Below are 13,680 nucleotides of genomic sequence, written 5' to 3' on the forward strand. Positions count from 1 at the left end.
CATATTGGGTGGGTGGGTGTGCATAAAATTCACATACCTGTCAAAATAATGTACAGAGGGCCCGTGTCTCCCGCCCCCAGGGTTACCCAATAGAAGGGCTAGGGCACACCTTTTGGGGTAGAGGTCTGACACCCGAGACTACACGTGCATAAACCCGAGACTACACGTGCATAAACATTTGGCACTTTGGAGATGGGTAGTCTGCACCGCGCAAGTATAACTATTATTATTATTATTCACGAAATGCCACTCTGCGCATGCCCCGAAGCACTCTCTTCCCTATTTACTAGCCGCTCGCAAAAGGGGGAAAAAAACCTGGAACTAAAACAAAAACCTGGGGAGTTTTACACGCCGCTTTAGACACCCAGCCAGCCCACAAACCGGGGTTGCCCGGCGATCCTCCCTCTGTTCCGGAAGGCCGGGCTCCGGAGCCCAGGAGGCGCGGCTACGAAGCCCGCCCGCCGGCGCGCACGGAGGAGGAGCGGGAGGAGGAGCGGCCGCCGCCGATGGAGGAGCAACAGCCCCGGCAGGAACGCGCCGCGTGCGAGCCGAGAGAAGCCCCCGAAGAGAGCGTGGCGCTCCGCTTCCAGCGCGGCTTCCTCGCCGGGAAGCGGCTGCGCGATTTGCCCTGGGAGGTGAGGAGGCGGAGCGAAGGACGCGCTGCCGGGGACTGGCCTGGGCGTGCCTTGCGCGGAAGCAGGGGACTGGGCGAGCTAGCCCCACCGGCTAAGGATGGGACCGGGGGAGTCTGGTTCTGTTCGGGGGGCGCCAGAGGGGCTTTGTTGGGGGGCAGAGGAGCAGTCCTTTGCATTAGGAGAAAAGCCTCAGACGGAGCCTTTGGTCTGCTACTGGCCGCGTGGGCAGAAGTGGTCTTTTTAAAAAGAAAAAGAGCAACGGCTGAGAGCATGCACAGAGTAGTTTTCCCCGGCCACAGTTTAATCCCAGCCAGCATCTGCTGCTAAGAGCCTGACTGCTGAATCAAGCCAAAGGCCTCTTTAGTCCAGCATCCTTTTCTCACAATGGCCAATCAGAATCCCAGAATTCCTGTATACAAGAGCACACTCTCCAGCAACTGCTATTCAGATACATACTGCCCCTGATACGGGAAGTTGCAGCCATCATGGCTAGTAGCCACCGAATTTAAATGCATCAGAGAGTAGATACAGTGTTACCTCGGGTTACAGACGCTTCACGTTACAGACACTTCAGGTTACAGACTCCGCTAACCCAGAAATAGTACCTCGTGTTAAGAACTTTGCTTCAGGATGAGAACAGAAATCGTGCAGTGGCAGCAGGAGACCCCATTAGCTAAAGTGGTACCTCAGGTTAAGAACAGCTTCAGGTTAAAAATGGACCTCCAGAGCGAATTAAGTTCTTAACCCGAGGTACCACTGTACTTCTGTGGCCTACCTGGTCCAGCATTCTATTCTTACAGTGGCCGAACAGATCCCCTGGTTGGGACGCCTGCAAGCAGATCTCTCCCCACCTGCAGTTGTCAACAAGACTCTCCGTACTGCTATGTGGCTACTGGTGGTGGTGGTGGTGACCTTTGCATAGCTGTAGCTTTACACCTTCTTTGCAGATAGTTTCATTTTGCACTTTATTATAAATTGTCTACCCTCCACCTGGAACTTTAGTTGAAGGTCAGGCAGGAAATTTTTTGACAAATAGATAATGTGCCCGTTCGATCCTAGGTTAACCTGAGCGTGACCTGCCTTGGCGTCTCTCCCATTTTGTGAGATACACTACCTAATCCGCTCCTGGAAGAAAGGCTTAAAATGGAAAAGCTATTCTTAATCCATAATTGGACCGCCTACCCAGGGGTTTAATTAACCTGGACATGAACTCAACGGTGGTTGAATTGCAGCCAAATCCAATGCAAAAACTTTTGAACTTCCAAGGGAAGGGCTAGAAAAATCTCAGGTCAAACTCCAGCATCGCCAGTTAGTGGTGTGAAAGATTCCTGATCTGAACAGTTCCTGGAGAGCCACTGCCAGTCAGGGTAGACAGCACTGAGTTTGATGGACTAATGTATAAGGCAGTTAAGACCATTAGTCCATCAAGCTCAGTATTTGCCTACCCTGTGTGTCAGTGGCTCTCTGGGGACTCCGGGGTGAGAGTAGCTCAGTCAGTAGAGCATGAGACTCTTAATCTCGGGGTTGTGGGTTTGAGCTCTGTGTTGGGCAAAAGATTCTTGCATTGCAGGGAGTTGGGCTAGATGACCCTCGTGGTCCCTTCCAACTTTACAATTCTATGATTCTTCAGACCAGGAACCTTTCCCAACCCTAACTAGAGATGCTGTGGCTTGGACCCGGGATCTTCTGCATGAAAAGCAGGTGCTCAGCCACTTATAGCTTGCTCAACTCATTCTCTGTGAAGCAGTACGTGATACTCTCAGACCTTCCTTTAGGCTGGAATCCTAAACATAAGAACCTCAGAAGTGGGAGGCAGAGGGTGCTAGAGCTGCTCCTGCGTTTGACCCGTGTGGGAGAGGACTGCTGGTTTCTCCCACCTCTTTAGGATAACCAGGCAACAAACAAAAAAGACTTGTATTTAAGGCTGATGAATGTTCTGTAAGCATCCTTGTCGCTTTTGATCAATGATCGGGTCTAAAAATTCTTTCTTTGTTCAAGCGTTCATATGATTTGCAACAAGCTCATCTCAGCAATATTGAATGTGACAGCTTACCACTGTATTATTTTATCACTAAATAAGCGGATATGAAAATAGCTGCCAAAAGTAGCTCCTGACCACCTTGAACACAACCGCTACTTCTTTAAAACGCTCCAGGGGTCCCTGCACTGAGAAGCCTGGTGTTGGAGGGGGTATTGAATGCAATCCACCCACTTGCTCCATGCTGGAAACGTACAGCTGGCACATCCCCAATAGTTAGCAGATTGACACTCCTTGAAGACTTCCAGTTAGGGAGGACCTACCATCTCTAAGGATAAGTCCCATTGAACACGGTGGGCCTTCCTTCTAAGTAAAAATGCATGAGATTGTGCTGTTCAGGGCCATTAAAGGGACCCCTGACCATTAGGTCCAGTCGTGTCCGACTCTGGGGTTGCGGCGCTCATCTCGCTTTATTGGCCAAGGGAGCCGGCGTACAGCTTCCGGGTCATGTGGCCAGCATGACTAAGCCGCTTCTGGCGAACCAGAGCAGCGCACGGAAACACCGTTTCCCTTCCCGCCGGAGCAGTACCTATTTATCTACTTGCACTTTGACGTGCTTTGGAACTGCTAGGTTGGCAGGAGCAGGGACCAAGCAACAGGAGCTCACCCCGTTGCAGGGATTCGAACTGCCTACCTTCTAATCAGCAAGTCCTAGGCTCTGTAGTTTAACCCACAGCGCCACCTGTGTCCCTTTTGGGTCTATTACTTGGTACTTAAAAAGACTTGAGCCACAGGCCCGTGACACAGATTTGCATCCTAGGAACTGAGGTAGTTTCCATTGGTCCATCTAGCTCAATATTGTCTGCACTGACTGGCAGAGGCTCTCCAGGAGTTCAGGCAAGGAGTCTCTACCAGCCAAACCTGGAGATGCTGCAGATTGAACCTGCAATCTCACTCTTTAAAAAAAAAACACCTTAACCAACAAAATGCAGTGTTGCATCGGCTGAGAAATTCCCCTTATGCCTGCACGGAGCCCCTTATGCCTGCACGGAGCTCTGGATTTCTTGTGCAGTATGCTAGTAGCAGAGAGTGTTGCTTTAATTTAGTTTTTTAATAAAGTTGTTTCTCCCCTCAAAGTAAAATTAAATAGGGGCGATTTCTTCTTTCCCAGAAAGTTATTTGCCTGATGCTTTCATTCATCTGTTAACAGCATTTGGTAATTTAAAGCAGCAGCAACAACAAAAGAGTTTAATTTCAGCAACTGAAACCACTAGAGAATATTTCCAGCGTAGATCAGAAAAGCAGCATTGCAGCAACTGCTGTTACAAATGCACACAATAAATAGAATTAAATATCACTCTGCTAATTGCTACATTTGCCTTTTCTGTTGCGTTCCATTATTTCCTAGCTGCTTTGGGTACCAAGAGGCCATAGCTCGGTGGCAGAGCCTCTGCTTTGCATGCGGAAGGTCCCAGGTTCAATCCCAGGTAGGGCTGAGAACGATTCCCTGCCTGAAACCCTAGAAGGCCAGTCAGTGTAAGATGGACCAATGATCTGACTCATTATAAGGCAATGTCCTATGTTCCATGAAGCAACTTCCAAACATTCCAAGCAGTGTGACCAAGAAGTGGTATCTAAGGCAGAGCTATGCAAATGAAAGATTGGGGCTTTGCAGATGGAAGTGGAGCAGATTCTAGTGGCTAGATTCACCGTATGCAAAAGCCAGCATTAGCCCAGAGGTGTTTTTGAGGGGGTCTCTCTCTCTCTCTCACACACACACACACACACACACACACATTTGCAGAGGGACAGTTCTCAAAAGTTGTCCAACTGTGTCCATAACTTATACAAAGTCTTAACCCACTTTCTAGTCTGCAAAAGCTTATGCCATAATAAAATTCGTGGTTGGGTTGCCACAATACCTTTTTGCTGCTCCCTCCTCACACACCTTACCTGATCATTTATGTTTCTTGTGATCTAGGATCTTGAACAGATACTAAAGAATTCAGAAGACTCCTCACCACTGCTGACTATTTTACAGAAGGTAAACATCTGTGGATAACTGCATATACTTCATGCTCCATATGCAATTAGATACTGTGAAGAAACTGAGGTGGGGGGGGCAGCTGCGGGGGAATCTGGCCCCTCACAGACACTCTACCGCTTTTTCTAGTGATGAGTTTTTCTCTTTGGGTTTTGTTTCGGGGGCTTTGGGAGGAGGGGTGACCAAGTTTCATATTGCAAGCAACAGTGCATCTTCACACTGATCTACATCTTCAGAAAAAGGCATGCGGCAGAGCCTTTCAAAGACTGTGCCACCAGAAAACAGGTGGGGAATTTAACGTTTGAGGTTTTTCTCTGTAAAACAACATGGGAAATAAGCATGTTGGGTGGAAAAGGGGGTCCAAAATTATCATTTTTCTGAAACGCTTGCTTTCAGTGGGCAGTGAATCCATGCTGTGAGGCAGCAGTCAGTCACCCAAACTCCCACCTATTATAATAGTGTAGGTTGGCGGGGGAGGGGGGCTGCCTGGATTATATCCATGGGTCTGTTCCAGGCCTGTTATCCTGCATCTATGAGGTTTAGGCTCTAATAGAAGAAGAAGCTGAACTGGTTGGATAGCACTGGTTGGATAGCATAATAGCATTAGCTGGCCAGCTAAATCCTGCCAATTATATGTCCAAAGAGGTTTCCCTGTTGCTTTAAATTACAATGATTACATCATCACTTTTCCAACATGTTTTGTAACATATAGTTGTACGTGTTACTTTGGCCCGAGGGTAGCCAACTCCTCTATGACTGCAACTCCCATCACCCCTGACCATTAGCTATCTGCGGCTGATAGGAGTTGGAGCCAACAACATCAGGAGAGGCAGCGGGTTGGCTACTCCTACTTTGGCCTGGGAGTTTTCTAGCTGACGCACACAGTTATTTCAGTGTGTTGCATTTATCGGCTGTTGCGTTTATTTGTTTCAGACTGTTTTTCACCCGCTGTGCTTGAAGTACCCTCTCTCAGTGAAGTATAGAAGATGCTTCTTATCAGAGCTTATTAAGAAGGTAAAAATATGATAGTAATGTGGCTTATACCACTGAAGTTGTGATAGTTCAGTCCTTCATGGTGTCATCACCTGGAGATTAGACCACTCTAAGGCACTCTTCGTGGGACTGCACCTTGAAGACAGTACAGAAACCTCAGCTGGTTTTAATTCAGCTGCCGGACTACTGATTGGAACTAGTTGATCCTATATTTTTTATTTTGTTTGCAGAATTTTGTACGCACTCTTCAGCCCAAAATGCTTCCTGCCTGTCAGTTTCCCATAGGCACCTGGTTGGCCGGTGTGATGGCAAGATGCTGGACTAGATGGGTTATGTGACTTGTAGGAAAGAACCCTCACTCTGGGGGTAGGAGGCTTGGAACCTCCCCAAAACAGCTCAACGAGGACTGAGCATGCTCAGTATGCATGGAATGCTGGTGCCCAGATGTGGGAGGGAGGATGGAACAGAACAGCTGGAAACCAGAACGGCTGCACTCTGCAATTGCAACATGAACCCACGACTGTGTTTGCTGCCTGTGAGATATTCAAAGATCATTGGACTTCTGGTTCTTTCTTTTTTTCATGCAGCATGAGTCCATGGGTGCCGAACCTCTGGAACAGCTATACGAAGCGATTGGGGACGTCTTAAACACTGAAGAAACCACACAGTGTTATAAAAGCTATTTATTGGTAAATATGAACGTCTTTATTCTGTGTGTACTGTGGGTGACTTTTCTTTATTGATTTGCATTGATATCCCTCTTTTCCTCCAAAGTGCTCTGGGTGAAATATGTGGTTCCTCCCCCTTTTGGTCCTCACAACAACCCTGCAAGGTTGGTTAGGGTCAGAGACAGCAATTGGCCCAAGATCAACCCGTGAGCTGCGTGACTAAGTCGGCATTTGTTTTTTGTTTTTTCTTTTTTTTAAAGTAATATTTATTTATTGAAATTTTACAAACAATAAAAAAGTTTCAAAGTTTAAACATAAAAAATAAGAACAAAAAATAACCCTAATAGAAGAAAAAAGAACTACAAAGATACAAAAACCAAACACATGAAAAATGCAAAATAGAAAGCAGTTAGGAAAAAGAAAAAAAGAACAAAAAAATCAATATTTTCATATCTTATACTTCATTTACTCGTTTCCTGACCTCCTCACACCTCCCTTTTTGTATTCCAGTTCAGATATTGAATTCAGCGAGCCCTTACCCTCTATCATTTATCCTTGCTCAGCATCTTAAGTGGGCATTTGAAACCAGGACTGGAGTAGTGGCAATGTCAGAGGTGCAGGGTTCCTTCATGATAGTAACAGTCACCCCCCCCCTTCTAAAATTATGCAACCTTATAAGACTGTTGCATAATTATACAATAAGAATAATTGGGGATGAATCGCAACCATCAGGGCAGAACTCTATATGTGTTACCTTTCTGCTAGATCTACTGTTTTCTATGCATTATACATGGGGAAATGATTTGGAATGCTCAGGTATTTAAGTGTTTTCTTAAAATATTATGGTATATTGCTCTCTTTTCTTTTTTGGTAGCCCTCTGGAGATGCCATTACACTTTGTGAGAGCGTCGCAATTATTTCACGGGGAACCACAGGCCTTGTCACGTGGGATGCCGGACTTTACCTGGCTGAATGGGCGCTGGAGAATTCTGCAGTTTTTTGCAACAGGTAGCTATTTCTTGTTGTGCTCAGTCATAGGCAGACCCCAGTGCTGGTCAGGGCTTAGCCTTGGGATCCCTGCAGAGGTTTGTGAGGAGCTATTGGAAGGCAAACCAGACAGCAGTTTAGTTTTGCGTATTTTTTTCCATGGTGGTATTGACATTCTGAGTCATTGTTGTTTCTAATGCTGTTTTACTATATCTTGTCAACCACCTTGGAACTGATAAGGAAAGGTGGTGTGTGCATGTCTAGATAGATTGATAAATCAATAGATTTATGATTAGACTTAAATGAATAGTATTGGGTGGTATATTTATTTGTTTTTATTTAACAGGATTTATATGCCAATTAAAATGTCAAAGCCTTTAAGGAATTTTCTTAGGCCAGCCATTTTCTCAGCCTAACCTACCTCACAGGGTTGCTGTGAGGATAAAATCGGGAGAAAGAGAACCACCTTGAGCTTCTTAGAGGAAAGGTGGGATATAAATGTAATAAATACCTAAAATATAAAATATCCATTAAAATGGCTGATGAAATTGGTCTTTAAAAACAAACTAGCCTAACTTTTTTTTCAAAATCAAGGCATTTTTAAAAATGTATGTTATTAGATAAAATTACATTTTAAATACACGTAAAAATGTACATGTCTGGATAGGCGTGGTCAACTCAAAAAGGTGTAATATTCAGTGCATTTGTTCTTTCAGTGCAAGGACTTTCAGCTGTGCCACAGGGCTTCCTCTCCCTCCCTCGTCACCTGCTTCCCAAGTCCCCTAACCCCCCAAAGCAAATTCGGGGAGGGTGAAGAGGAAAACAGGGAGTGAAAAAGAGTGGAGTTCTGTTGTGCACACAAAAGTCCTTGCATAAGTGCATTGGATACGTCCCAAGGTTTATATATACAGTGGTACCTCAGGTTACATACACTTCAGGTTACATACACTTCAGGTTACAGACTCTGCTAACCCAAAAATAGTGCTTCAGGTTAAGAACTTTGCTTCAGGATGAGAACAGAAATCGTGCTCCGGCAGCGCAGCAGCAGCAGGAGGCCCCATTAGCTAAAGTGGTGCTTCAGGTTAAGAACAGTTTCAGGTTAAGTATGGACCTCCGAAACGAATTAAGTACTTAACCTGAGGTACCACTGTATAAGAAAATTGTATATGTGTGTGTGTGTATGTTGTATATTTTGATCCAAAGATGCTTGAAACCCAAAAATAATTTGAAAATGTGGGATCTGAATATATGGAAAACCTGCTTTCAGCTTAGCTACCTCCCTGAAACCTTTAGCTTCCTACATTTTTTGCTCATATCCTCATCTTCTTTAACATGATTTGCTGCTGTTCTCTTTTCTTAGGAGTGTTTTGGAACTAGGAAGTGGGACCGGACTGACAGGCATTGCAATTTCCAAAGCTTGCCGTCCCAGGACATACACGTTCAGTGATCACCACGAGTGTGTTCTTCAACAGTTGTCAAAGAATATCCGCTTGAACGGCCTATTTCTGCCATCTGAAACTCGCGGTCATGGCGTGGCAAAACAAGAGATCTGTGAGGCTGAGCTTCCTGGATCCCAGGACCCTGAAATAACCGTAGCAGAGCTTGACTGGAACCTAGTTACAAAAGAACGGCTGGCAGAACTTCAGAACCCTGACGTCGTCATTGCTGCAGGTACAGTGCGCTGAATGCAAATGTTATGTTTAGACCAGGCATAGGCAAACTTGGCCCTCCAGATGTTTTGGGACTACAACTCCCACCATCCCTGACCACTGGTCCTGTTAGCTAGGGATGATGGGAGTTGTAGTCCCAAAACTTCTTGAGGGCCGAGTTTGCCTATGCCTGGTTTAGACTACCGTAATGTGCTGTGGGTGGGGCTTCCCTTATGACTAGTCTGGAGGCTGTAGCTGGTGCAAAATGCCACTGCCCAGTGGTGACTGGTTCTCCTTATCAGGTGCAAATCTTGCCAGTCCTCAGGGATCTGCATTGGCTGCCCATTAACCTCTGGATCCTGTTTTTTATATTGAGAGTCCTGAAGATCTCTGAGCATATTACCTGAAAGACTGTATTCACTATCCATTAAGGGCATTATATGTGGAACTCTGCTGTTTTTGCCACAGCTTAATGGTTATCACCTTGCAGTAAAGCAGAGGTGGACTTTTTTACGAGTGGCCCCAGTGTGGTGCCTCCAGCAAGACCAGGCAGTTCATTTTTTTATCTCCATACTTTTTATATAATCAACAGCATTCCACTCCAGATCAGCCTTTTCCAACTTTGGGTCTCCTGTCTTCTACTTTATATACGTTCAGATCCTACACTCTGGAGCAACAGAAAATAATCTTGCTCCATCATTCATGCAGCAAGCCTTTAGATATTTGAACATGGCTCTTGTATCCCTTCTCAGTGTTCTCTTCTCCCGGCTAAACATACTCAGCAACCTCATCTGTTCCTCATAGGGCTTAGTTTCCAAACACTTAAATCATCTCAGTTGCCCTCCTCCACACACATTGTCAATATATTTCTTAAAAACGGTGGTGCCCAGAACTGGACTCCAGGGTCTGACCATTTGGGGTTTCAGACAGCAGAATCCTCTGATGTCACTATGACACGAGGAGACTTACAGGTGCATAACCCTGCCCACCTCTCAAAGTTGGGGGGTCCAGGGGTGGAGGAGATAAAAATTTAGCCTGCCAGCCAGTAAAGACTCTATCCAATAGCTTTCTCCCAGATTTCCCCCATGTACTTCCTGCTTTCTTCATTTTCTTTGTGTGTCTGTTTTTTGAATGCACCCTTTCCAAGCAGATGTGGTATATGATCCGGAGCTGACACAGTCCCTTATTGGCATTCTGCAAAAGCTTTCCAGCTGCAACGCTAATGGGGAGGCCCCAGAAGTCTACATCGCCTGCACAATTCGAAACCCAGATACTTACTGCCGGTTCCAAACTGAGCTTGGTAGGTGTCCTTACTCTCAGAATCTTGAACCAGCTATAGCTCCCAGAATATATTTTTGGGTGGGGGCGGAGCCGTGATTGTTTAAGTTGGCATTGTAGTACTTTAAATGTATGGAGCGCATGTGGTCCAAGTAATCTGAATCTCTAAGTTCTGCAGCTAAATTGGGATGGGGAACATTTTGGCAGCCTCGCTGAGTGTAACCCCTTTTCTTCCTGTCTCTCATTCCAGGTAAAGTTGGGATCAGATGGCAAGTTGTCCCCAGCCCTCAGAAGAATCTTTTCTCTTATGACCAACATGCTAATATAACAATTCTAAGATTGCATGTTTAAATTTCTGTTTTCTCTAAAACACTCATTTTATCGTTAATCCATCAAATTTTATTATGCCATCACAGACCTGTTAAATATCTGCATACAGTTTCTACCAGAACTGTTTGATATCTCATACTAACTTTTGTATTTTCTTTCAAACTTTAATAAAATCTGTTGGGGAAGGAAAAAGCAAATTCTACCAGAATATGAGTCAAAAAAATATGGTGCATTTTATAAAAAATGAAAAAGAGGAGAAGAAGTCAAACACTTTTGAACTCACAAAGTGGTTTACTAAGCTTTGCAACAGAGTGAAAAATCCAGCAACTGTGACTGTACATAATGGAGGTGCTGTTTGTAAGGTGGAAAAAAGCAGCCTGCTGGAATAATTGTTTAACAGCAAGTGAAGGATGTCAACTGGACTCTAAATAAGAAATGATGCCTCAATGGAAGGAAATGATGATAATGATCATATGTTTGAAACAGGAGCGGGAAACCTGATTTTGAGAAATTGTATTAGATTAATTTGGTTTGATTTGTAATAATTTGGAAAATTAATAAAAATGATTTTTTAAAAAAATCCAACAACTGTTTTCGTGCAAAGGTCAAAGTTAAATTTATTGCTCTGCCCACCACCATGCACCCCCAGAAGGTTCCCCAGAAGGCAATGTGGCCCTCACCTGAATAAAGGTTCCTTTCTCCTAATGTAGGCCTTCTCCCAAGTTGCTACCACCTTACCCTCAGCATCCAGATCACCCAGAGGAGTTACTCCCAGCAGTTGAGTGTCTGATATTATTGCAGCCTTTGTGTCCTGTCACATTGACCACCACTCTTCCTCAATGAGAAAAGAAAGCCAAGTAGAAGTTGTAAAAGTGCCTGAAAGGAAGGAAGGCCAAAATCATGCTACCAATTACTGTAGCTACTTATTAAAGTTATGTTTCAGGGATGCTAGCTAATTAGTAAAATAATTAAGACAATAAAACAGCATGACAAAATAGGCTTCACGCAAGAGTTCCATATCCTCCAAAGGAACACGGGAAGCTGTTTTGCACCGCATCATAGAATCATAGAATTGGAAGGGATCCTGGGGGTCATCTAGTCCAACCCCCTGCAATGCAGGAATCTCAACTAAAGCATCCTAGACAGATGGCCATCCAACCTCTGCTTAAAAACCTCCAAGGAAGGAGAGTCCACCACCTCTTGAGGGAGTCCACTCCACTGTTGAACAGCTCTTACTGTCAGAAAGTTCTTCCTGATGTTTAGTCAGATTCTCCTTTCTTGTAACTTGAAGCCATTGGTTTGAATTCTAGCCTCTGGAGCAGCCTAGTTTCTACACACATGCCTCTCTCTATCCTCCATCCAGGCAAGCAAGAGGCACCATCAGAATTCAAGGATGCGTTCCAGCCAGGCTAAAATACTCAAGGAGGGTGTGAAGTAGGGGTATGATCTGGGGACAGGGAGAGATAGAGCTGGAGGGCCACATTTGGCCCCTGGGTTCTGAGATGCTCCACCCCTATCTTCTTGCTCAAGGTGCTTTGGTTCTCCTCAGCAGTTTCAGGAGGGCCTCCTTGACGTCATTGTTCCTCAGACTGTAGATGATGGGATTCAGCATGGGGTTGATTACCGAGTAGAAGAGAGAGATCAGCTTGTCCTTCTCAGCTGAGTAGCTGGCCTTGGGCCTCATGTACATGAACATCCCACTCCCGTAGTAGATGGTCACCACGGTGATGTGAGCCGAGCATGTGGAGAAGGCCTTCCGCTTCCCATCCGTGGAGGAGATTTGGAGGATGGCAAAGATGATGCGGACATAGGACAGCAGGATTAAGACAAACGGCATGAGCAAGGTGAACGTGCTCCCTGCCACCATCATGGTCTCATTGAGGGATGTGTCGTCGCTGGGACAAGCCAGCTGGAGGAGGACAGGAACTTCACAGAACAGGTGGTCAATGACGGAATTGCACAGAGACTGCTTCATGGTCAAGGAAGGGACCACGGACATGAGGAAGCTGCCAAGCCAGGCCCCAATGGCCAGAGCAAGGCAGGCACCCTTATTCATTGCCATCGTGTAATGCAGAGGGTTGCAGATGGCAACATACCGGTCAAATGCCATCACCAGGAGGAGGAGGCACTCAGCCGCCCCCAAGAAGAGAGTGATGTACACTTGCGCAGCACACAGCTGGTACGAGATGGTCTTCCTGGCCACTAAGAAGTTGGCCAGCATCTTGGGGACCACTGCAGATGTGTAGCAGATGTTCAAGAAGGCCAGGTTGCTGAGGAAGAAGTACATTGGAGTGTGGAGGCGAGAATCCAAACAAGTCAGAGTCAATATGGAGATGTTTCCAAAGAGGGTCACCGTGTACATCACGGACACAAGCACAAAAAGGAAGAGCTCCAGTTGGGGGTGGCCCAGAAATCTGACGAGGATGAACTCGGTGAAAATAGTGAGGTTCCTAGTTTCCATTCTGGTCACAAGTACCTACCTTAAAAAGCAAGAAGGGAGAAGTCACATTTCCCATAGGACCAAGCTTAGATATTCCAGAAGAACATAAGAAGCTGCTTCATTGGACCTATCATTGCTCCATCTAGCTCAGCATCGTCTACACTGACTGGCAGCTGACACCCCGGTTCAATCCTTGGCACCTCCAAGTAAGTCTGGGAGAGATCCCCCTGCCTGAAACCCCGAAGAAATGCTGCCAGTCAGGGAAGACAATACTAGGTGGACCAATAGCCTGACTCAGTATAAAACAGCTTCCTATGTTCAATGTTTTACTCAGTCCACTACCTGGAAAAATTCTTGAAGACCCCATACTTCTTCATCATTACCACTCCAGTCAAACTAGCAGCCTCTTGGAGGTGCTTTTTATTAATTTATTTAAAAATTGTGCACGCTTTTCTGTAACATTCACACATCAGACACTTCCTATGCCTGAAGTGTGCCAGCTGGTCATTACAAGGGCGACTGTTTTAAGAATTAGTGTTGAGTTTGATTTCCCCACCTGCTCGTCCCTCCCGGTCCTTTTCCCTTGTGTGACTGTAGTAAGCCTGCAAGCACAGACTGTCTTGTCTGAATTGACTGTCTGTAAGCCAGTCTGGGAGCCTTTTTGGCTGGGGAACGGGA

The 13,680-nt window shown here is 45.6% G+C and overlaps 2 protein-coding genes across 3 annotated transcripts; one reads left to right on the forward strand and one right to left on the reverse strand.

The window, feature by feature from the left end:
- The first annotated feature begins 246 nt into the window (after nucleotides 1-246).
- On the forward strand, nucleotides 247-11,142 carry EEF2KMT (eukaryotic elongation factor 2 lysine methyltransferase). Of its 2 annotated transcripts, XM_082199426.1 has the most exons (8): nucleotides 249-635; nucleotides 4,595-4,657; nucleotides 5,591-5,671; nucleotides 6,238-6,339; nucleotides 7,193-7,326; nucleotides 8,666-8,976; nucleotides 10,105-10,254; nucleotides 10,483-11,142. In XM_082199426.1, the coding sequence occupies exons 1-8, from the start codon at nucleotides 507-509 to the stop codon at nucleotides 10,581-10,583; spliced, it is 1,071 nt and encodes a 356-aa protein (XP_082055552.1). In that variant the 5' UTR covers nucleotides 249-506; the 3' UTR covers nucleotides 10,584-11,142. The 2 variants fall into 2 exon arrangements, with proteins under 2 accessions (XP_082055553.1, XP_082055552.1); XM_082199427.1 differs by lacking the exon at nucleotides 5,591-5,671 and having other exon boundaries at nucleotides 247-635.
- A 923-nt stretch (nucleotides 11,143-12,065) lies between these two features.
- On the reverse strand, nucleotides 12,066-13,095 carry LOC309518649 (olfactory receptor 13C2-like). Its single transcript, XM_082198978.1, has one exon. It carries the CDS (start codon nucleotides 13,021-13,023, stop codon nucleotides 12,088-12,090), a length of 936 nt encoding a protein of 311 aa, XP_082055104.1. The 5' UTR covers nucleotides 13,024-13,095; the 3' UTR covers nucleotides 12,066-12,087.
- Nucleotides 13,096-13,680: the final 585 nt, after the last annotated feature.

Source organism: Podarcis vaucheri (genome assembly GCF_965113315.1).
Source record: "Podarcis vaucheri genome assembly, chromosome: 14".
NCBI classification, from domain to species: domain Eukaryota; kingdom Metazoa; phylum Chordata; class Lepidosauria; order Squamata; family Lacertidae; genus Podarcis; species Podarcis vaucheri.